The sequence below is a fragment of the Abramis brama genome, assembly GCF_963993115.1.
Source record: "Abramis brama genome assembly, chromosome: 25".
Lineage (NCBI taxonomy): Eukaryota > Metazoa > Chordata > Actinopteri > Cypriniformes > Leuciscidae > Abramis > Abramis brama.
Genome location: NC_139987.1, coordinates 19,324,889 through 19,351,026, shown reverse-complemented (window position 1 = coordinate 19,351,026; position 26,138 = coordinate 19,324,889). Strand labels below are relative to the sequence as shown.

The following is a 26,138-nucleotide window of genomic DNA, read 5'->3' as shown; positions in this document are numbered from 1 at the left end:
TAATTCCTAAACCCTTCCAACTAAGTTAATTCGTTTATAATGAAACGTATCTGGGAGCGCATGGATTCGTAGGCTCGCCTCTCTCTCCGCCTCTTCCTTTAACTGCTGGGGGGCGTATTCATCTGCGCACACACATACCGATCGACAACATCGCGCCGTTTTTATCTGCCTCACCAGCTCCGGTTTCCCCTCGTTCTCTGGTTCAGCCTTTCCCCGTCAACTGCCGCCATGTTTTTCTGAGGCAGGATGACAGCAGAGTGTGAGCGCAGACGAAGACGGATGTAAGACTGAAAAACCGTCGAATTACAGCATTTTTTTCCTCTGCCAGGCGACTGTTTTTTATTGCGGAGTCCGAGGAACTAATTTCTCGGTATATTTGCAAAAACCAATGGTTTTATTGTAGTGTGGTTTTGTTTTCGTATGGCGTAGGCACATTTTCCTAATATATATCCTTTTTATTTCAGGATGGGAGGGGGTCCTCCCACATAAATATAAAATCCAGAAAATATTATTTTCTCCTTTTTGAAGTTTATACCATGAAAAAGCAAAAACACAGAAGCCTATCTGAAGAAGAACCTATTCCTGCCTGCGCTTAACTACCTCGACCAGCGAACCTACAGGAATAACCAGACGAGTGATCTCTGCGTGATTAACTGCTTTACCACGAGACACCTGCGGTCAAAACTTTGCTTCTTAAGCAAACTGAAGATAGAAAAACGACTTTTAATCTAATCTAAAGTGAAGATCCGACAGAGCACATTTCAAAGATGACGGGCAACATCCCTGTCGACATGGTAAGAATACTTATTCTGTAAAGGATTTGATGGTGTACGTTATATGGTAAAATATTGTTTGTATTGTAAATGTTGTGCTCCTTGAAACTAACCAGTATCTATTTTGTGTTACCAGTTGTTTTCTGTTGTTACTAAAAATTATTCCAATAATGATCAGTATCTGTTTATGGTAACTATTCTTGAGATGCCATTACTTATTCTTACTAGTTAGAATACTAATATTTCAGTTAGTAAGTAGTAGTACTTATTCAGTTGTTACTAGTCACTATACTAATACTGACAAATTATTCTTCCACTGTTACTGAAAACAAATTGATATATTTTACCAAAATTGATTAGAACAGTTTATTCAACGAACTAATACTTTTACTGTATATTTTGGTAGTGAACTAGAATAGTTGTCTGTAAAAATGTAAATAGTTAGAAGTTGATAGTTCATATCTAAACCATATTCAATCTCATTCTATTAAAAAAATTGTTACTAGTATCAACGGAATAGTTACTTGTCACTATTGGGATTCTGACTAGTAGCAAAGGAATGTTGATTGAGTACTACAATCTACTACTATCTACTATCTATTACTATTGAAAAAAAAGAAGAAGAAAAAAATAGGCCTACTAGTCATTATTGGATTATTTACTAGTAAAGTACTCTAAAAACGAGTACCTCTAACATAAAATTAGATAGTAGTTAGTTTTAAGGAATAAATATGTTAAAATAAACAAGTGTTTGTCAAAGATCAGAGAAGGTCAACTGATCTCATTGTTGGTCTTGCAAATAGATTATTCCAAGATAGACACAAAGGACTCAGTGTTATTATTAAATGCCTTGGATCTCTTTTTGCTGTTTGGGCAAATACCCCATCAAAATTCCACCTCTATCAGGAAGGGCAGTAGTGTAAAGATATCCTGTCAGATGGCTTACATAGTGCTGTTCTGACTGATAATGAGGAAGTGTGATCAGGGAGAACAGTCACTCTTCCATTTGCACAACTGAAAATGTCTCGGAAATGTGAATCAAGGCAAATGATCAAAACGAAACTCTAACATTAGAATCTTGCTGTCCAGGGAGATGATTTAATATAGGTTCTGTTTAATCCTCATTACATGCCTGTAGAATGACATTTCAAGCTTTGCACTGTGATGTAAGATTGAGACTTCTAAACCCGTGGGTGGTGGTAATGCTGCTATTCGCCAGTGTAAGTGGTTTGAATCCAAGGACGTGGGCAATCTGCTTATCAACCATAAAATACAGCTCTGATTGTGTATTAAAACATTGAAACTAATATCAAAACAAATATGAACTTTTGGCACCAAACTGTAACACTGTTCCTGCTTGTTAGTCAAGCATGCTTTGGATATTCCAAACAGATGATCTGACTGTCAAACTCAAGAGATGCCGACGCTCTGACATTGCAGAGACTCTGATGTAATGTGCACTGAGGGCTGATGTGATTGGCCTTTACAGTGCACATTGACTGTCCTTCTGTTTCTGCAATTGAGTAGCACTAAAATGTAAATCTGGCCCTTAGAAAGGCTTCCTTGGCAACTTTAGATTAAAAGAGCAACGGCACGTATTGTTAATTGATTTTAAGTGCAGAAATGTGAGCCGACCCTGATGATGACGATGCATCTCTTGACGTCTCTACAGGAAGAAAGGTTTTTCTCACATTATCCAAACAGGGAACAAAGTGCTATGTTATATAGCCTAAAGTCAGGTATTGATTATAAGATAGCGTTAGAAGGCCGGCTTTGAAAACTTTAAACATTCAAACCTCACGGGAAATAATTTTATATGGATTTGCAAAGGAACGATAAAGATAATCCATTACTAGCTTTAAAATTAATCAAGGGTTTTTAATGCAGGAGCTGCGTGACTTTTTTCTAAGTTGGGTTTAGCTGTCTATTTTTGGTCTCTTGAAACAGCCCGTTCAGTTTTAGGATGAAATGTCCACTCTGTGAAACTTTGAATCATTGTGTGGTCTCCAGCTTAGGGGCATTCATTTGGGGGGTAGGGTTGTCAAACAATGGGAGTGTTTGTGTGTGTGTGTGTGTGTGCATACACATCTTGTGGGTGGGCATTTTAATGAATGGGCTTTTTTTGTAGAGAGCTCTCACTGTTTCAAAGCAACGAGATGTTGTGGAAGCCTATAGGTGCTACATCAGATATGCTCTTTTAAAAGAGTTTGCTTTGATCAGTTGTGAGACAGAGGTGTGAAGGAGAACTCAATACTCCCTGACAGTACTGTGTCACTTTGTGTGGTGTCATTGTGGTATTGTGTCCTATGTGTAGGGGTGAATTAGTTGGGGATACCATTGGGAGAAATGTCAAGGAGAGACCTCCCCTATGGCTATTGTCCACACTCCACACACTTGAGTAGCGTTGCCCAGCACTTTCAGAAGTTTAAATTATGTAAAAAATGTACACGTTTAAACTTCCTCTAGACATGAAATGGCATTTTATTTCTGTAAATGTGACATTTTTGAGTTAAACAGGATATTTGATGTGAAATCAAACCAGATTTGTCATCGAGACTTTTACAAAATTATGTAACCAAGCTCAAATCAATAAAGCTCATCAGGAAACCAGATAACAGAAGGATGTGGCTACACAAATCAGTCCCTTTGAGGGAATTATAAAATCTGTTTCATGACAAGACAGACCCTCTTCTGAACCCAAACAGCCACCTGCTACGAACAGGCACCTTTGAAATGAGAGGTAGCCAAAGTGTGACATAACTACAGGAGAAATGTACAGGGTATAGATAACAAAAGGTGTTGGTTTGCATATGAGAGATGGAAAAGGTGTAGAAAACGTGAGTAACACTTTCTGGCTAGCAAGTAACTTAGTTCAAATTCACTTGCATTTGCGTCCTTTTGTGCAGATATTTGTAGCATGTTGTAGACAGTGTTACATTTATGTTCTGTATTTAGGCTATCTGATCAAAACAGACATTTTGGCGTAATTGTGTGTGTTATTGTTCATTCAAGCGTGAAAGAGAATTTGATTCTGGCACGCTGTCTGTGCACACGATACTGGCGCGCGTCTGTCAATTTTTTTCTTGTCGCGCTTGAATGGGTTAAAAGTAGGGTTGAAACAATATATCGTGTCACAATATATCGTAATACAAAAATCCAACAATATGTATTGTGGATAGTGATAAAATGTATTGTGTATAGTTCACCCAAAAATAAAATTTCTGTGCGAGGAAAAAATTCAAGTTCTCTGTTGGTACTACATTAAACTACTATATATAATGTTGAATATAATGTATAATAATGCAATGGGGGAATATTTGTGGGTCCTGATGATGCCAAATGTCTTCTGTTAAAAGTGGCCAGCGTTATTAGATCTAGTCAGTGACAGACTGCAAGCATATTCGTCGAAAATAATTCTGTATTTTCAGCTTCAGAATCATGAATATTTTTATTCTGGTGTCACTATTGTTCTGTGCATTGGGTTACCAGCACAAGTCAAAGCATATTCATTTACACGCACAATGTAATATAAAATTTAGCTTTTGAATCAACAGTACATTTTTGTTAACCTTTTTACCATATGTCTTGGAGTATCGCGATAATATCGTATCGTGAGTTCAGTATCATGATATGTATCGAATCGTGACATGAGGGTATCGTTACACCCCTAGTTAAAAGCATTTGCTTGATTAAGAGAGTAATGCTTGCCAAAGAATTCCAGGAAAAAAACGGATGCCTCTTTAACTGTTAAATATTTTAACCTGTTAAACTGAAAAAAAGTATTGTAGGTGTTAACGCGTATATATATATATATATATATATATATATATATATATATATATATATATATATATATATATATATATATAATATGTGTGTGTGTATATTGAAACGCATATATTGAAATATGGATGTCACTGTCAATCTCATAGGATGTGTCATATAGAACAGGCTTCAGTTTTCTGCTTTTCGTTCACTGTTTAGCTTCACCTCATGCAGTTATTCCTTTTAGATGTTTCTTTTTCAAAAACGTTGTTTTGATAGACATATTTTCATGTCATAATTTTATTTGTCAACATTAATTTTCATAACAGTGTTTTATTTAAAATATTTTAATTATCTCAGTGATGGACATGGCCCGCACTCCGCACACGCCCCAGAGTATCCAGAGACCTGCCAGTACTCAAAATCTATTGTGAGAAAAATAATCACAATATATTGATTGTTTAAGCACAGTCATAAAATGAAGAACAGCATAAAAAGACAGAGAGATACATCTAAAGTCTGTTTTAGCATCTGTTGTAAGCATGTGTTTGTGTGAATAAATGTGACGCATATAACATGGTGAGATTTGCATAAAGTCCAGAGAGTGCTTATGGGTCAGTAAGGGTTAAAAGGCTAAAGAGGGAGCGAGAGAGAAAGGAGGAGGAGGAAGTAGCTCAGACTCACTCAATAAAGGATCCTTTCAGTAGAGTGAGGAACAATTTACAACAGCTCTGAGAGAGAGGTGCTCACTCACACACACACACACACACACACACACACACACACACACACACACACACACACACACACACACACACACACACACACACACACACAGTCATGGAAAGTTAGTGATTCAGCGTCAGTTTGTGTAAATAGTGCTCAGTGCCTTATTATAAGTTGTTTTAACTTCTCTGCGGTGATTCTACATATTCATTACTGGACGTGAGTCAACATATATCTGTTTTTATATGTTTCAAAAGGTGGTTCTGTTCAAGTTTTGTGTGAGTTGGGCAGAGACTGACTGCAAGGGTTGTTCCACTGTAAACACTGGCTCTTGCTCGCCTTTATGACATCATTGCACAAGCATTCTCTTGTAGTTTAGTGAAGTCACAGATTGAAATCTCAGGCCAGACTTCCCTTCTCTTCCTTCATACCTTTCCCTCTTTCTCCTCCAAGCCAGCCAAATGTTTTTTTTCTCTGATCATAAGATGTGATCTAAACAACATTTTGACTTCACTTCTAAGGAAACAGGTGTGAACTATAGCTAAAAAATGGGCTAATATTTGATATATAAATCATCAGAGCCATTTCAGAGAATATATATTTTTTTACCTAGTCATTTTTTACCAAAATATCATAATTCAATCTTTCGGTGAAACGTCAGACTTGTCTCTGGTGATGTATGACTCCAAACATTGTGTCCTCATAAACCCCACCCCTTTCTTAAAATCAACTGCAAGCTCACATTCAAGGCACAAGGATTTGTATCAATACAGTGTTGTGTAAAAACTGATCATATACATATTTAAATACATCAATATTGAAATACAATTGTACTGCCACATAGTCTGCTTGCTGTATGGTGCTTATTTAATACCATTATGCACCCTGTTTGACAAAAATAACAAGAAAAAGCTGTAGGACAAACTAGAGTCATGACTTTCAATGAAAAATCTTCTCTGGGCTCGCCCCAAAGAAAAGATAAAAAAAGATTTTCAGTCATAAAGTTGGTCTGTGGAGCTTTGTCTGCAGTGCTGCAATAATTCAGCTTGAGAACATGTGCATGATAGTAATAAGTGATGAGAAGGGTGTTTTTCAGGTTTGTAATACATGGCTGTAATACAATATCAAAAGGCCATTTCTATCAGACGGCCAGCCTCCCCCACTCTCTCTTTCTACAGATGTCTGCCCTTTTTCAGCAGTAGCACGTGGACAGGGCCTGCAGGGTAGAGGCTGCCTGCCTTCATCTGGCTACAGGAGATGAGATATTGTTCTCTCACGCTCCGCTCGTCTTGCTTCTTTTCATCTTGAGTGTTTTTTCTGTTCTCATATTTCCTCATAGCTCCATCAGGAAAATTATTTAAAATAATAGTATGTCAAAAATATTATTATTATTATTATTATTATTATTATTATTATATATATATATATGATATATATATATATATATATATAATATAAATTGCCTAATCATTCTCATGAGGCGGAAATCTGGTTGTATTTTCTGGCCATTCTCTATTGTAGAATGTGTTTGATTAACAGAGATCATCTAACATTGTGACCTTCAAGATGTGTCACATTGTCCTTAAAGCACCTTAAAGGAATCTTGTTTCAGTTCTAAAAAGGTCAGAGTTCTAGGTTTGTGTTTATTCAGCGCCCCTGAGTGCACATTGCTAATGTGTTTATAGAAGGTGAAGTAATTAGCCTCAAGATCGGAAAGTTTGTACAAAGATGAGTCATTCTCAGATTCAGCATTTATTAACACCAGTGTGAAGACATGTCCACTTATGTGATTGTAATTGACACGTCATCAAACGGGCCTATATTGATTTCAGTGATATTTCCACCCTTGTACCCTTGTTTTCTCATCCGGTGAGATGCATCGTTTGGGCCGGTTGAGTGTGTGTGAGTATGTCTGTGTGACTGATTGTCCTTCAGGACTGCTGATGGGGCATCTGGACAGGCTGAGACTGCAGTTGGTGGTGTGCTGTGGCCATGATTAAGTACGGAAGCGGAGTGAGTGAGTCGGGGAGAAGACCAAGAACGATAATGGGAGTAAAGGAAGTTCTAGACATCTTGAGGAAATGTTTGCAAAATTATCACCTTTTACCGTATCTATCTATCTATCTATCTATCTATCTATCTATCTATCTATCTATCTATCTATCTATCTATCTATCTATCTATCTATCTATCTATCTATCTATCTATCTATCTACTTACATGTTCTGGGAAATACTTCACATGTCCTTTCCCTCCATTTCTTGCTTTGTTATAAGCATGACGAGGCAAACGCAGCTGAGAGCAAAATCAATCACTTTATATTCAACCTACCGCACATCAACTCATGCAGGGAACATCCAGGCTCTTTTTGTGTTGCTCGTACATGGCAATTTTGCCTGTGTGTGCGCACGGCCATGGCTGTGAGTCAGTTCTCAAATTCCTGCAATAATTTGTCCCATCATCCACAGAGGTCTTGGAAATAGACAGGGAACTATACAATTTCTCTATATCCCCTCTTGCAGTTTAATTTCCCATGTCTAAAATGTTCCATCTAATTCTCAGATCTCATGTCATTTAATGCTGTTATCTCTTTCTCATGTGCCGCGCTCTTCATAATGAGAATTTAAGTGTCTGACGCTCATCTGAAAGATATCACATATTAATAAATGGCCGGGTCTCTTTTTCTCAGATTTTGGGTCCCCTAACAGTCTGTCCAATATCATGAAAAGATGATTTTATATGAAACACAGTAAGGAATCATTTTGTGGGCTGGAATCTATTCATTTAGAAGCTTTGCCTTGAGACTAGTGGCCAAATGATCTAGCTATTATCAAACCAATGCCAATGGTCATTGTGTTTTTGACCCTGGCTGAAGTGAGACATTTATCCTTCCATTCCCTTGTCCAAATGCATTTCAATGTGTCATCTTGGACATGTTCATTGCTTTAACCCATGCTAATGCAAATAGGCCAAACCGTTTTATATTCTGTTCAGAAAGAAGTCAAGGTGACCTGTAATGTTGAATATCTATGCAAATCCCTAACAAAGGGTGGTTTACCGTACTCAGTGGTTTTAACTTTCTCACCAGAGAAAGAATCAGATCTCCACTGCAAAGCGGCACAACCTGTTCTGTCTCATGCTGAGAAATACAAAAAACTGGATTGTACAGGCTGTACCGTACCTGGCTGACAGTACTTTGTTTTTCTATATTTGTCCTATATTTGTTTGAAAACATGCTAAATAAACTTTGTTATACTCATAAAACTTTAGCATGTTGTTCATTTTAGAGCAAAATCATTTTATGGATAAACCTTTGCCGCTCTGAATTATGTAATTAGTAGACAGGAAATAGGATTCAAAAATTACTTCTGCAGTGTGACGTATTTCTCAGTGAAACCGGATGTTCTGTATAGGGTGGGAATTAACAGTTTGATGATGTCATTTGAAAAGAAAATTGTTTCAGAGGTAGAACAAGGTACACTACTATTTAAAAGTTTGAGGTCGTTAAATTAAAAAATAATAATAATAATCTAAGTAAATACTCACTAAGGCTGCGTTCATTTTATTATAAGACAGTAAAACAGTAATATTGTGATGTATTATTAGAATTTAAAATAACTTTTCTATTTTAACCCTCAGAGAGTCTTCGGTCACTTCTGACCGAAAAAATTTCTGTTTTGAATTTTAAAAAATCACAGCTTCATCGGAAGGTTATGATACTTGGTGACTTTTATGGCATTAGGTATGTGTCTGCAAAAAAAAATTGAGGTCATGATCCGAGCATGCTAAGTGGTCGTAAAAAAAATAGTCACACTCAGTGCCTTCGGTCAAAAATGACCGACCCATAGGAAATGAATGGGAAATTTACAAAAACACAAAAATTCTCTGAATTTTTGTCTGTACAATCTACAAATCGGCCACGATTCTAAAAAAAAGTACACCGCAGTAAAGGGGTGACACTCTACAACATCAAGAGTGCAAAAAATTCACACCCACCCACACACACACACATAGAAACACACTTTTATACACATACACACCAATAAATTCAGATTACAAAAAATCTGTTTTGAATTTTTAAAAATCACAGCTTCATTGGAATGTTACGAAACTTGGTGACTTTTCTGGCATTAGGTATGTGAACACAGAAAAAAATTGAGGTCATGATCCGAGAATGCTAAGTGGTCGTAAAAAAAATAGTCACACTCATGGTCTTCGGTCAAAAATGCCCCCCATAGGAAATGAATGGGAAATTGACAAAAACACAAAAATTCGCTACAAATCGGCCACGATGCAGAAAAAAAGTGCTCAGCAATGAAGGGGTGAAACTCTAAAACATCAAGAGTGAAAAACATAACATAATTAATAATTATAATTAATATATATATATATAATTAATATAATAATTATTAAAATTATTAAAATAATAATTAATAAAATGTTATAAACCTTGGCAAAAAGTATTATTTGACAATTTCTAAAAAAATACAATCAATCCACATCTTAAAAGTAAGTAATTTGGTCCAAAAACAACTAGAATTCACAAGCATCTCCATTTAGAGCTATTACAGGCATCTAGTGGTAAACCCATGCAATAACATGATTTATTTAATTTTATGTTTAATAAATTGATTTATTTTTTTTATTTTTATTTTTTTTCTGAAAGCCTAGTCTCTATTTTAACCGAAAATACCGCATAGAAAAATAAAATAAAAAATAATAATAATAAAAAAAAAAAAACATTATTTTCAATGGCAAAAAATGGACTATAAATATTGCATAAATATTAATAAGTTCAATCAAATTGTCTCAAAATACTAAATCAAAAAGAATAAATATTATAGAACAAAAATAAATTGCATTGGTTTTTACTGGGATGGAGGAAGTTTCATTTTTAGGTGTCCGGTCACTTCTGACCGGGAAGGCACTGAGTGTGACTGCTAAACGAAGACTCTCTGAGGGTTAAAATTACATTAATTCTTGTGATGGCAAAGTGGAATTTTTCAGTGTCACATGATCCTTCAGAAATCATATGCTGATTTGGGGCTCAAGAAACTTTAGTTTTTATTTAATATTATCAGTGTTGAAAACAGTTGTGCTGCTTAATATTTTTGTGGAAACTGATACATTTTTCTTCAGGATTTATTGATAAATAGAAAAATCAAAAGAACAGCATTTTGTAACATTATAAATGTCTTTACTGTCACTTTTGATCAGTCTAATGCGTCCTTGCTGAATAAAAGAAAAGAAAAAACTTACTGACCAAAACATTTGAGTGCTAGAGTGTTTCTTTTAAAGGAAATATTACAAAGAAAACATTTTTTCTTTGGAATGACATGCATCGATAAATCATTCACAATAAGACCAGGAACATGTATTAAGAAATTAAATGGGGTTAGTTAGTTGTGATTTGACTCTGTTTATTTAAAGCATGCAGACAAGTCAGTTTAGGTATAGGTACGGTAAACCCGGGGAAAGAAATGACACTTCCATTCTTAGAATGAGATGCTCTGAGAAGCTTTTTCACACTCTCTCAGATATGCGGGCGAAATCCCACCAACGCCCTGACTGATGAAATAGAGATGAGTGAGTGTGATCACAGTCTTCAAAACCACCTCGGTCTCAACTACATCACAGACTCCTGGAGACATAGACAGAGATGACACTGCTTGAACCAACACTGTGCTGTCGGGGAAGATGGATGGCTTCCCTTTTCTGTCTCGTCTGTTTATGACTGAGGTTGAGTTCGCACACAGAAGCAGACTCCGAATACACTGAGCAGAGTGAAATGGATTTTTCAGTACACAGAAAGAGAAAATGTTAATCTTTTGTTGAGCAGTATGATCATATTTTCTTGTTGATTCTTTATCTGTTCTGTCTGATTACGACATGCTTAAAGCATAAAGACCCTCTCTCAAGATTATAGGTCAGAGCTTTTCTTAATGTCATGATATTATTTATATGATTAGTTAGTTTGTGTGAGTGACGCTTGGATATATTGGGTATTTTTTCATACACATTAGCAGTGCTCGACAATAAGGATGTTCTGATCACACTGCAAACTTAAGTTGCTGATTCGGCTGGTTTAAATATGCCACCTTGGTACAGTAATCTACAGTGATATAGATTAGGTTAGTCAAAGCTAAGTGTAGATAGATGGGCTGCAACAAATCGCGGTTAAAAAGTGTTATGTATAAATATTTTTACAATAATATTATTATAATTGTTCTGTATAATACATGGTTTATATATTTCTAACACACAAAATATGTGTAAATAAAGAAATTCTATTTTTTGCAATGGGGTCTGTAAAAATATCAGCTAAACAACTTAAATTCTGTATTATCAAGCTTGGCTGATTAGCCAAATATAATCATAATATACGGTACCTTTATTTTTACAGTATAATAATGCCATAGTGATTTTTACAACTGTGTGAAACTTCATTGGTATCTTTACTAATGAAGAGTGGAATGATTATTATTTCTGGGCTAAGTAGTTTTCTCCTAGCATTTTTTTCCCCTCTCAATTTTTCTTTGCCATGTCTAACTTTGTATTTTTACTACTTTTTACTATTGTGCGGCTTAATATATTACAATTACTATTGTTGCGGCGCTTAATATAGGTATAAATGGGGTCCTATTTTGGAGACGCTTCATGATCCAGTCACTTGAAGTCTTCGTGGTGTGAACTTCAGCAAGTCCTGAGTTTGTTAACCGGATACGGATCAACAATCCTAAACTTGCATTAGGCTTGTGTGATCTTTAATCCCTAATGGCTCTTCCTTGTTGCAGGTGACTTGTTTTTGTATTGGAATGCTACATCATTGTTCTTTAACCAGCTTATACAGACATAAAAGATCTTGCCATAGAACTCACTAATTTCCTCTCTCTCCAAAACGGACAAATCCCTGCTGGAGGCAACGTTTCTAATATTGTTTTCATTGATGTGTGGTTACGTAAGTGCTGTGAGTGTGTGTCTGTTCCCTATTGCATAAATGTCATTCCCAGAACAATCTGGCAGACCTCTATTCTGGGATGGTCAAAGCCGGTCGACATGTCACATCCACTGTGGTCAGCATTTGTTGTGGCTGCTTTTAGTTCAGACGTCCTGTCTGACACACTCATTACTGTCAGCATCTCTCTCTCTCTCTCTCTCTCTCTCTCTCTCTCTCTGTCTCTTGCTTTCTCTTGGCAGAACCACCGAGTTGTTTATCCTTCTAAAGCAGAGAATCTCCTGCTCAACTTGTGATACCCAAAAGCTACAACCCTCAGAAAATTTCTAGTACTTCACGCTCGGTTTGTAACTATAGCAAACCTGAGACACCTGCTCTGGATGACATATCTGTTTTCAACATGTCAGCTATGGAAAGACTATTGCAGGTGTTATTTTAGTACCTTGCAGTGCCATATAACAATCCAGGTGTCACAAATGAATTATTATTCATTGCAATATTGCAGTTAAATCATGCTATCTACTAAAATGCATGATCGTAATGGCAACAGACCAATAAATCTTCAATATTCAGCTAATATTTTAAGATTATCAGCATCTGCCAATAACCGTGCCTGATAAACAATTTCTAAATCTAATGTCTGTATTGGCAGAGCCTTTGTTGTGCTTTACGTGTTTCTGTTGTATAAATTTTTCCATCACAGTGGAGATCCCATGGGCAGCCTGTAGCCTCACGAGGGAATGCTACGTGTCGTCTGTGTCCATAAGAAAGTGGGTTTGTTTGTGCAGGAGAGCGCTAGGGGGTGATTACATCAAACATTACATCAAACATTCCCCCTGAAGGGTTGGTTGCGGGGAGCCGGGGTCTTCCTATGCTGGTATTGTTGAACATATTCTGTGAGGATGCAGTAGTAGAGATAAATATTGAGTGGTATAATAATGTTTAGCATAGCAACTGCTGTCTTCACTCAGAGGGATCCACCTGCTCCTGGGTAAGACTGGGTAGTACCAGCGTTACCCTCGCCTATGAAATCATTCCCCGGCGGATGTTTTTTGCTGAGCTTGTTGTTGTTTTAGTTCCTTGGAGGCAGCGCTGCATGCCGTATTACGTCATAGTGAGATTTTGTTTGCTCACCAAGGAGATGGATGGAGGAGGAATGTTTTAAGCAGACGTATCCAGCATAACACATATTTCTGCGGTTTGGGCGGCTCTTCCTCCTTTCTGCGAAAGTCTGGAAACATTGTATAAATCAGCTTCCTCTGGTTTTTGCTCATTGGCATTCACCAGGTGGAGATGATAGGTCATCATTAGACAAAGATGTGGAAAAGATGGAGTGACATAGTGAAAGATGAGATACGGCGAGAGAGAAAGAGACAGATGAAGAAAGACTCTGCCTGCAGGTGATTCAGGTCAGCGCTCTCATAGAGGAGCCGCTGCCACGGTTACCATCTCTATGGAAACTAGGAGTTGTTCCATTGTGTCAGAACCATAGAAATAAACATAGATGCCTCATTAGGAGAGCGCATCTATGAGCCCGCTATACGTAAGCCTTTCGCCATATTGAAAGGTCAAAGTGGGTCTGTGAACACTCTAGGTTAAGTTTACTGTGCGTCTGCTACTGTAGTTAGAGGCATGCATGAATATCTATATCTGTAATAGACTTCACCAGATGATTTAGCTTAACTAACAAAATAAACCTTATTTAACAGCAGCGCCATCTTTGATTTTTAAAGGGAATGAAAGGATGGACATGATACAACTCATCAGTGGGTTAAACTGTTATTTAATGTGTTTTTGGATTGTTCTACAGACGGAACACTGCCAAAAATATCTTTCCAAGAAACTTCAGTAGACATAAAACTCCAGACAGCATAAGTTGTGGAAAATCATAAGTGATCTAAGAGCTTTATTCAGCTTTTTACAGCAGATGCCATTGAAAACACAGTAAGTCTATCCCTCACAGCCTCACTTTCATATCTGTCATGGCGCTGCTCTGTCTGAATAAGGTCTATACAAGAAGACAAAGATGTCAGCTAACACAACATTAAAAAGTTACCATATAGCATAAAAACCTGTAATATTGGGTATTGAGTATACAAATAGAAACACAAACCAACACATTCCCACCTATGGGTTGGACTAGATTTTGTCCATTGAGTATTGTATAGTGAGGACTTTGTGATGTCGTTGGAAAAGGAAAGGTGGAACAGGTGGAGCATTTTTTATTAGAAAATTAGAGTTTTTTGTGTAATTTTTCTTTTTTCTTTTCAAAAATGTTCACAACGAATACAAAGAAAGTGTGTTTTCATTTCATTTTTAGTTTAAGCACCAATACTGATAACCAATGTAATAAAGTATGGGATAGATGTAGTATGTAATGTAATTTAAATGGGTAATTTTCTTTAGCAAAATCAGTATTTCTTTGAAATTCACAACAAATATTTGAAAAAATAATGTACATTTATTAATCACTAAAGCTGTTAGTAAATGTAAGCTAATCAATGTTTAATCGATGCATTATTAGCCTACATTTTGGTCTGTTAATCAATGCCAGTAATGTCAAACAAACCCAAATATCAGCCAATTGATGCTTAAATATTAGCTACATTTATGCTGCATTTACTTGATCACAAATGCAGTTAAGACTTAGGCATAATATTTTTGTGGAAACGGATACATTTTATTTTTAGGATTCTTTGATGAAATAGAAAGTTCAAAGGAACAGCATTTATTTGAATAGAAACAGGAAATGTTTTTTTTTTTTTTAAATTAATTTACTAAGTCCTTGCTGAATAAAAGTATTAATTTCTTAGAAGAAAACTTACTGACTCATCTTTTTAACGAGAGTGTATATTTGACATATTTACCAAAATAATACTATTCACAATATATAGAACTTTTTTTTAATTGAAATATATGATTAATCTCTTTACATTTGGAGGATACGAATACTAATTTGAGGAAACGGGTCTTCTTTGCACCTTAGGCTACACTATTTCTGTTTTCTGACATATATAAATCAGCATAAGTATTTTAAAAGCTCTGAAATGGAGGAGTGAATTGGCAAAAATGTGTACAGAAATATTGCGATAAATAGATATCCTCTGGTATTTCCTTCCTGTGTGGTGGCTTCATAAAATAGCCACATACTAATCCGAGCCTAAATTAGATTTGCATGTGTATGTCTGCGTGATCAACCAACCACTGTTGTGCATGAATGCGCGTCTGTTTGTTGACTGATACTCTTTCCTTTGAGGAGATTTAAGATTGTGTGTGTGTTGTGATCTTTAGATGAGTTGTTTGAGTGTGCAGGCTCTTGCTCCTGGCTCTAATCTGATTCTATAAAGTGCTTAGGAGGATCTTTGTTTCCATCTGCTGGCTTTCACTCTGTTACATCACTGCAGCTGGCAATGTGTGTGTGCGTATAGAGGGAGGAGCTTAATACTGGATCTTCTGATGACACTTGCATAGTAACACACGTGCATTGAACATGCACTGCCCCGAGTCCTGTCCGTCTCTCTCTCTCAGCTTGATACATCCTACTCTTGTTTTTAAATGGGCGACACCCTGGGATGTGAATGAGTATGATAGTGGACTTTTTGCAAATTATATTGTTTGAGTGCTTGCACAAACAGCATAATTGTGCTGATTGAATCACTGGTGGTTCACATTTGCAAGGATAAAGTGGAGGATTATATAAAAGTCTTATGAAATAATTTCTCAACCGCCCATCTTCATTATTTTTATTTATTTATTTTTATTTAATGTTAAGCAGCAGTCTTCCCCTCAATAACGTAAACCATTGTTTTGTTTTTTGCAGTTAAATGAAACTGAGAAAACCATACTACATTATTAGTAGCTAAAATCAGGCATTCGGCCAGGCATTCATATAATATTTTTAATCTTACAGTTCAAACTACAATCCGGCCTCTAGTTCATAAATGCCAGAGGAGAACTGGCCCCGACTGAGCCTGGGTTCTCCCAAGGTTTTTTTTTTTCTCCATTAGGTCACTTGATGGAGTTTTAGGACACCATTAGGTCACCTGATGGAGTTTTAGGACACCATTAGGTCACTTGATGGAGTTTTAGGACACCATTAGGTCACTTGATGGAGTTTTAGGACACCATTAGGTCACTTGATGGAGTTTTAGGACACCATTAGGTCACTTGATGGAGTTTTAGGACACCATTAGGTCACTTGATGGAGTTTTTTCAGTTCCTTGCCACTGTTGCCTTTGGCTTGCTCAGTTGGGGATATTTTGGGGATATTTAATTTAATTTTATCAATCAATAAATTCCACTAGAAACAAACCTTGTTGTATTATTTTATTTTAATTTAATACTGTGAAGCTGCTTTGATACAATCTGTATTGTGAAAAGCGCTATACAAATATACTTGATTTGATTTGATTTAAAATCATTATCAAATTAGTCAATGTATTGTATAAATGAATATGCAAGGAGCATGAGATTGGGAAGCTTTGACACTGACAGGCTTTTTAATTCTGTGAAAATATGCTTACTCCAACGCTCAAGTATTTTTCCATCTGATAAACCTCTCAAAAATGTACTGTGGCAGTACCATGCAACAGTGAAGGTATAATACCATGGTATTTTGATATATATACACTACCGTTTAAAACTTTGGGGGTGGTAAGATTTTTTTAACTTATTTAAAGAAGTCTTTTAAACTTAACAAGACTGCATTTATTTGATAAAAAACAGTAATATTGTTTAGCCATTACGCCAGTCTTCAGTGTCACATGATCCTTCAGAAGTGATTCTTTAGAAAAAGAAGAAGATTTTTTTCGATAAATGAATAAATGAATGCCGATAAATGCCGATAAATGAATATTTAAAAAATAAAATAAAAGCGGACGAAACACCCTGCAACCATGTTATGAGTGTTGGCGCTGCATAATTTGTCCACCAGAGCGTACTCTACAAGGAAGACTGCTAACATCAATGAGCTTGGAAATCACAACGAACTTATTAAGTTAGGCACGCGAGGAGTGAACATTTAGACATAGAGAAAAAGTATCAAACATAGCCTGTGCATAAAAGTTAGCTTTTCTTTTACACGTGTGTAAAATCCAAGTGTGCGTTGCTGACTTCGTTTAGCCGCAGCATTAACGAGTCACATAATGTATTTAGTGCATCACCAAGTAGTAGATTTTAGAAGGCAGGCAGCAAATGATGATTGAAAATGGTTTGTTGTAGCTTGATGGAATAGATGGATAGAATTAAAAGAGTGCAGGTAAAGGGATAAGGAAGTTGACATTGTTATTATAAGGTAGCTTATAACATTGACATTTGGCAGATGCTTTTATCAAAAGCGACTTACATTGCATTTGAAGGTACACATTTACAATCTTATCAGTTCTTGCTTTGAACTCATGACCTTGGCGTTGCAAGCACCAACGCTCTACTGTTTGAGGTAATGGAAAGGCAATAGGGACTAACACACACACACACACACACACACACACACACACACACACACACACACACACACACACACACACACACACACACACACACACACACACACACACACACACACACACACACACACACACACACACACACACACACACACACACACACACACACACACACACACACACACAGAGACACAGAGACACAGACACAGACACACGCACACACACACACACACACACACCACCACCACCACCACCACCACCCACAAGGAGTGACCTTTGTCTTGTTTAATAATAATACAAATGATGATAATAATATCATCATTGATTTTTTAAATTATTACTGTCAATATTAATAATAATAGTTGATTTTTTTGTTCAAAGGACTTTAAGTTTCATATCTTAAGTTTGTATTTTTAATATACATTATATTTATCAGAACTTTAATATATTCTGTTCTGTTGTGACAATAAAACAAACACGTTTATTTTTAAACTGCATTATCATATTATTTTAGTAAGGCTGAGGACTCTTAAATAACTACAAATAACTAATGTTAGGGAAATCTGTTCATGTTTTGTTACGCGTTTTTTGGATTTTTAAAAAAATATCGGCCTTAAAAATCCTTTATCGGTCGGGCTCTACTCTTATTGGTAGCTATACGAATAATTCAATTAGTCATGTTTATAAATGAATGTACACAAGGGTCATGAGATTGTGAATCTTTGTGTCTGACAGGCTTTTTTATTCTTTGAAAATATGCAGATCTTTCTCCAAAGGTCTGTTTGCACAGATTCCATGTAGGCCTGCGAATAGCATATTAGCTATTTAGGTCTTGTTTTAGCAAACTAACATTCAGTTCTGGCTCCATTCTGGTATGAAACTCAGAAATACATCACACTACAAGTTAAAATGGGTTGCTAATGCCATTTCATGTTGATGAGGAAGTGTGGTATGGATTCTGACCGAGCTTCTAATGGCTATATTGTTTGTGTTTGTGTTTCAGATCAACTTGAGGCTCATCTTGGTGAGTGGAAAAACAAAAGAGTTCCTGTTCTCGCCAAACGACTCCGCGGCCGACATCGCCAAGCACGTATACGACAACTGGCCAATGGGTGTGTGATGATCACATCTTAAAACACTCACATATTGTTTTGAATGCATTTCCCAGTAGAAACTGTTGGCTCTTGTGAAGGACTTTCAGGCTTTTGTTTCCTGCCGTTGAGTAGATTCCTCTTTACAACCTTTTTCTGTTTTCAGATAATCTGTGCCGCAGACAAATCTGAGTCTGACTGAGTGGTAATCCCATGCAGAGTTAGATTCCACTCACTGTACACTGACCTAAAGTCAATGACATTATTCAGGGGACAAACAGAGCATCTGAGTTTGTGCGTTTATACATCTGTCTGGCTTTCTCTCCGCCTGTGCCCGAGGACTATGTGGTTTGCATTCAAATATTCTACGGATACTGTTCTAGTACGATTATATACACACACATACTGTTCTATCTCTGAATTGTAGAGAAGAGCAGATGGTATACAGACTCTTTCATCTGTTTCTACACTATCTTGGCAACCCATCTGAAACTGCAAGTGCTTTCAGGGATCTGGCCACAAGCTCAAGTTTAGCTTTTTCCACCTGACTAACCTGTTAAAAACGTACTGTTGCAGTACCATGGTGCAGTGATGGTAAAATACCATGGTGTTTTGATATATATATATATATATACTACCGTTCAAAAGTTTGGGTTTGGTAAGATGTTTAAAGTCCCCCTGTAGTCAATAATTTTATCCCTTAAAACTCATCTTTGATCACCAAAATGACATTGAAAGAAAATTCTTCATGCCGTAAGATAGCTTGAATGTAACTCTACACCCTTGCCTCATTTAGTATACGTGGTTCTATGAATATGCAAATTAGCCCCACCTCCACTCACTCACACCAGCTCAGAGATCCACTCGTTGACGATCACATGTTGATCTGATTGGTTACAAGGTAGTTTGTGACGTCAGAAACACCAGCGATTTCAAACCGCGATTTTGAGACTGTCTTTGGTTCACTGCAGTTTTAAAGAGAAAAGACTCAGCAATGGTGTTGACTTATGAATTTGCACATACTTTGTCTTAAAGCACGTTAAAAACACCATATAAATCTATAAACAACATTAAAAACTTGATTTTCACCACAGGGACTTTTAATGTTTTTTAAAGAAGTATTTTTTTCTTACAAAGGCTGCATTTATTTGATAAAAACAGGAATGTTGTTTAGCCATTACTCCAGTCTTCAGTGTCACATGACATGATCCTTCAGAAATCAATCTAATATGCTGATTTGGTGCTCAAAAACACCAAATTTCTTTCAAACCAGTTCATATTCATTTACTTTTATTTTGATTATTATTAGCTATTTATTAGCAACTTCATATTTTTGTGGAAACCACAATATTTTTTTTCATGATTCTTTGATGATTCTTTGAAATAGAAATATTTTATAACATTATAAATGTCTTCAATGTCTTGATTATAAAAGTATCAAATTCTTTCTTTTGTTACAAAAATCTTACTTACCCCAATTTTTTTAACGGTAGTGTATGCTACCTGAATGATTAGCATATTCATATCCATACTCTTATTGTATTTAGTGATATGGTACTCCAGAGAGCCTCGAAAAATAAAAGGCCATTACTTTGGTAAATGTCTAAAAAACAAACAAACATGATTTTATCATGGTTCCATGGTTTTTACCATTAAATACCAATATGTGGATATCTGCTCTCTAAGTCTGGTCTAGCTAATGTGCTTGTTTTGTAGTTTTTCGGAGCTAACTGACCAGCTAAAGCATCTTAAGCCAGTCTGAGACCAGCAAGCCAACTTGGGCTGCATTTTTAGCAGGAATGATGCATTTTTATTACCATTTATTTGTCCAGTCAAGGGTTTATTTAAGTTTATGTAATTTTAATTTAAATTCTTGCTTTGAATAGCTCTTATGAAAGTCATCAGCCCTTAATTCTAAAGAATATTGAAAAAAAGAAAAGGAATACTGTGAAAAGAAAGGCTTTATTTGTTGTACAGTTCGTAAACTCCATCGGGGTGGTCTGGGATTGAATCAGAGTTTTATTCATAGCAGACGAGCACAGCAGAGCTCGACCTCACGAGGACACAGAATGACCATCACTTGAGTCTTGTGATTGAGCCTCCATTTGGATTGAGGCAAGAATGAGACAGATCGGTGGGTCATATTAATGGATGAATGACGTGAAAAACAAAGGAATGAGTAATGTGGAAAGACGGGTAGAAAAGTGCCTCCAAAAAGAAAAATACTTTTTCTTCATTTACACATCATATACTCACCCTCATGTTGTTCCAAACCTTTGACTTTCTTTCTTCTGTGCATAATAACTTGCATTTTGGTCTGTCTCTTGTTGGCTTCAGATTTGTATATTTTGTGTACAACACAATTATGAATGCCTCTCATTCTTTCTGTCTTTAACAGACTGGGAAGAGGAACAAGTGAGCAGTCCGAACATCCTGCGCCTCATCTACCAGGGCCGATTCCTACACGGCAATGTGACGCTAGGAGGTGAGCTGCCCTCCCACACTCCTCATTACCATTATTTATATCACATCACACATGCTCTGTTACTGTTGATTATTCATTAAATCATCCTTATCAGTCCCGAATCACGAGTCTGACCGATAAGAAGTTGCCTGGTCTTTTCTCTGCCAGGTGAATTCGCTGTGTCCCATTGGACTTTTATGACTGCACAGATATTTATTTTGGCTGTCTTGGTTTATTTCGGGCCAGGGTGCAGTGCGGTTTGATTCCATCACAGTTCAGCTGATTGTAAGGATGTAGCCAAAAATTCAGCTCCCAGTCTCAATACACCTAAAAGTAACTATTCTCAAGTCATGAAAAAACTCACTTCATGAAATGAACTTAGAAATATTCTTACAATTCAGTTTTTCATTTAGCTTTGAGGGAAAAGAGCAGTCTATGAAAGTAGGAAAGCATTGTCCGACAGACCTGTCATCAAGGAAAGAAAACAGGGAGGAGAGGAAATTCTTTGGGCGTGAACAGGAAGAATTGTTTTATTTGTTTGGCCATGTGGCCAAACAGGGTTTGTGAATGTGTAAGAAAATATGCTTGCTTTGTTATAAGCATGACGAGGCAAACACAGCAGAGAGCAAAATCAATCACTTTATATTCAACCTACCGCACATCAACTCATGAAGGGAACATCCAAGCTCTTTTCTTATCTATCTATCTATCTATCTATCTATCTATCTATGTATGTATGTATGTATGTATGTATGTATGTATGTATGTATGTATGTCTGTCTGTCTGTCTGTCTGTCTGTCTGTCTGTCTCTGTCTGTCTGTCTGTCTGTCTGTCTGTCTGTCTGTCTGTCAGGCAATCTTGGCTAAATTGTGATTAGTTAAGACTATATAAGTATGTTTTCCTCTCAATACACTAATAAATTAGGTCTATTTTGTCTTTTATAAATATTTGTGATGTGTGAATAGTTTGTAACTTTACTATTTACTCATATCTAATGGGTTTTGCAATGTTTTGCCCGGGCCAGCTTTTCCCAGAGTTGAGTAAACTCACAACCAGCTACAATTTCTGAACTGTTTGGCTGATGATGTGATGGTGGTGCGCAGGGAGGGTTTGCCAAAGAAGTGTCACTTTGATAATACATGCTGACACCTTCTTGATTCAAGAGAACCAAGGCATGAAGACAGAGTCTGTCTGTGGGGCAGAAGGCAGAAGCAGTGGTCTCAAACTCAGTGACGGCTCGCAATAAGGCACAGGCTTAAATGCTGCACTCTCATCCGGGGGTTTACTTTTCATCTTATTCCTCTGTCCTATGACTTTATACTCTTGAAAAGTTACTTTGGTATCATAGATGTACAGCTGCATTAGTCTCTTGTTTGTCCATTCAGTCTAACACTTTTTTTTCTCGTGTCTTGCAGCTTTAAAACTGCCTCTCGGAAAAACCACAGTGATGCATTTAGTTGCCAGAGAGACGCTGCCCGAGCCAAATTCCCAAGGTAACCATTCTGCCCTTTCTCTTTTCTGTCCAGTCCTCCTTCACTTTTTCACACGCTCCCTGCCTAAATGCAGCCTTCACTTTCTTCAAAAATCACCAGTTTAAATGAGGATCATTCTCAACCTCTGGCAATGTCTTTCAGAGGTTTTAAATATCACCAAGATATAAAAGACTGTCACATGACAGTGTTGGTGATAAAATAGGAAGACAAATAACTGAATTTAATGTTTGCTGAGTGTATTCTGACATATTAGAGTTTTAAGCCTTTTAACAATTTTTATTGAAATGCTGAATTGAAGGCACATTTTCATGAAAAAAGTGATGCACTATATATTGATGTATGGTTTCAACATAGAAAGAAATATGAGAATGTATGTATATATTATATATTTGTGGTTATTAATTTAAGTTTGAGGGGACACTTTAAATGAAAGATAGTTAACACTTTACAATAAGGTTTCATTTGTTAACATTAGTTAAATACATTAGTTAACATGAACTAACAATGAACAATACTTCTACAGCATTTATTAATCTTAGTTAATGTTAGTTAATGTTAGTCTCAACATTTACTAATACATAATTAAGATCAAATGTTGCATCTGTTAACACATTAGTTAATACACTGTGAACTAACATGAATAAGAACATTTTTATTAACTAACATTAACAACGGCTGTAAAAATATATTGCTCATTGTTAGTTAGTTATTTAATGCAATTAATGTTAACAAATTAGACCTTATTGTAAAGTGGTTATAATAATTTTCAGGTGAATTCATTGTTGATAATGACGAACATTAAAGGGTTCTTTTAAATATTTCATTTTTATTTATTTAAGAGTTACTTGTGTATACACCACTTACAATTACATAGTACCTTGTTAAACTATTAGGCCTAATATTACAGTGTGAAATAAAACAAGATATACATAAATAAAATGAAGTAAACCCCACATAAAATAAAATAACAAAATAAAATATTTTTTTTTAATTGAAGTCTTCAATTGTTACTTTAGTAATAAGGTGCTGTAAATGTATATTTTTAAATCCAATGTCTTTTCACAATCAAATATCATTGTTTATGTATGCTGAAGCACTTTGTCCATTGACAAATTTGTTGCTGGGTCCTGCGGTCTTATTTATCAGTACTGAAGAGAATGGCTCTGCTCCAAACCCCAGTGAGCTTCCATGCTGCCTACATGGGTAGCTGCCTTTTAAGTCACTGAAAAAGAACCTCATAAATGTTTGATTTGGAACCTTTTAAATAGGCCACATTCACACAGCAGCAGAAAACGGTTGTCAGTCCTGTATTCGAGTCCTTAATACGGTTACGTTCACACACAATTCACGAGAGTTTACGAGAGTGACAATCATATTCTATAACCAAACTCACACCCGTAAACAATTAAAATAGTCTTTTTAACCTTTGAGATTTACTTGCATTTCTCTCACTTTGCCCATCATCCTTCACCAAGCTTTTCAAGGATGCATTCTGGGATTGTGTTCTGTGTAAAGAATATATGCAGAATAAAATATGAATCTTAGAAGGAAAGCCTGCCTCTCTAAGAACAAAACAGAATGCCTATGATGCCTTAAAATAATGTTTAGGTAGGCAGCTATGGTTTTGGAACGGAACCATTGTTTTGTTTTTGTGCAGTAGTTTTAACTGCATGTGTTTTCATTTCAGGTCAAAGGAACCGGGAAAAGACTGGAGAGAGCAACTGTTGTGTGATCCTGTAAATACATCCCTTCATCCCTCAGAATGAGTGTGTCCTGTCCCCCTTCGCCCACGCTGCTTAAACACAACTACTCACACCTGACCAGAACGAGAGCTTCACTTCACCTGGAAAGGAAAGAAAAATAAATAAATAATCACACCCGAGAGAGGACGAGACCAGGCTCGGGGAACGCATAGTCCTTATTGAAGCCAAAAGATGTCAAGAAAATCCAACCTCAAGAGCAGCAGATAATAAAACGCATCCCGCCAACACCCTCACACACACATTTATGGTCATTCTACCTTCATGTACACCCAGCAGACCTGTAACTCGTTTCATCATGCTCACTCTCACACACAGACACTCGCTCCTTCCTTTCTACCGGTTTGCACACGGAAAGAGGCCCTTGTTTCTCTGTTTTTTATTGCACTTGGTAAACATGAATGATTCAGTGAGGAAGAAGAGACCTTGATTCTTCCTCTCAGGAGGGAGACGTGTGAGGGGGAAATTAATTTACACAGGGTCTGATGAACTTTTCGCCAAGCTTGGCTCGGATCCGGTGCGGAGGCGGAAAGGCATGCCGTCATCTTCATCTGAAATAATAGCACACGCTTCACTGGCGGTTTAACCTCCACTACACACGTCCTCCCGATAAAATACCAATCGCCACATGTAGTGTATTGATTTCAGCGCAGGAGAACAAGTATTGATGTGCCTGATGAACGTTTTAGAAATGTTTATTATACGTTTCCATGTGTTTTAAATGCCCAATTCTGGTCATGGAGATCCAGCGTCCTGCTTTAACAAGTTCTGGTGCTCGATTAGCCTGTCCAGGTGTGTTTTGAGCGCAGGAGTCAGGAATTTGCAGGAAGGTAGATCTCCAGATGTTGGTTTGATTCACTCATGGAAAGTCTAAATAATCCACAATGAGTAACAGTGACATTTGCGGCTGTGTTTTGACAGTCAAACAGTGTTGCGTCTGCCCCCTTTAGATAGATCTGAGCTGCTCTCTTTCAGGAAGGGTAAGATTTATCCCTTTATTTTCTAAGTGTGGTGGTGTAAATTAATGCTTGCGTTTGGAGCCAGAAGATAACTATGGAATGAAGTTTGGCTTGGTTTCTATTTCCCCATCCCTGTTAGATATAAAATTTGTTTGCACAATACAGAAACATGAGCTGTTTCATTTCTAAATCTGTGTAATTTTTCTTTCTCCTCCTTTTTAATATTTTTCCAAATGGGAATTGTATTCAAAGGTTACATAAGTGTAGAGTATATTTAATATGAATCTTGTAGAGAACATAACTATAGATTGTTGATATATATTGGTGTCTAGTGTATGATAGTCTAAAAACAGTTAGCACATTAGCATTTGGAGCAGTGAGATGCTGACAATGTCATATACTTTAACAGCAGCAAACCCCTCTCTAATGGCTGAAGAAATTACTGTGCTGTTTTCTTTTTTTTTTCTTCAAATGTTCATAATTTGATATCTTTTTTCTTCCTTTGTCTTTTTCTGTTTATGTGGTCTTTGCTTTTTGTGTTTTAACACCGCACTAGGTCTGAAAAATATTGGTCCTTATCAGGGTTCAAATCTGTACAGAGCTGAAGTTTTTAAAAATATAATTGTAAATAAAACTAATGCTTCTCATTCTCTAAACTACAAATGGAAATACATATATAAACTGAATAAAGAATCCAGAATATTGAA

At 36.5% G+C, this 26,138-nt stretch overlaps 1 protein-coding gene across 2 annotated transcripts; it reads left to right on the top strand.

Moving 5' to 3' along the window:
• The first annotated feature begins 32 nt into the window (after positions 1-32).
• Positions 33-26,138, top strand: ubl3a (ubiquitin-like 3a). 2 transcript variants are annotated; one of them, XM_084105330.1, is made up of 6 exons: positions 33-370; positions 465-794; positions 18,667-18,775; positions 21,153-21,239; positions 22,635-22,712; positions 24,400-26,138. In XM_084105330.1, the coding sequence occupies exons 2-6, from the start codon at positions 768-770 to the stop codon at positions 24,450-24,452; spliced, it is 354 nt and encodes a 117-aa protein (XP_083961456.1). In that variant the 5' UTR covers positions 33-370; positions 465-767; the 3' UTR covers positions 24,453-26,138. The 2 variants fall into 2 exon arrangements, with proteins under 2 accessions (XP_083961456.1, XP_083961457.1); XM_084105331.1 differs by having other exon boundaries at positions 127-281.

What these genes read in the sequence shown, in the direction of transcription:
- ubl3a (XM_084105330.1), top strand. Translation starts at nt 768, where the DNA reads ATGACGGGCAACATCCCTGTCGACATG. An exon ending in GCAACATCCCTGTCGACATG is followed by an intron (nt 795 to 18,666) that starts GTAAGAATACTT and finishes TTTGTGTTTCAG; the next exon opens with ATCAACTTGAGGCTCATCTT. An exon ending in CGGCAATGTGACGCTAGGAG is followed by an intron (nt 21,240 to 22,634) that starts GTGAGCTGCCCT and finishes CGTGTCTTGCAG; the next exon opens with CTTTAAAACTGCCTCTCGGA.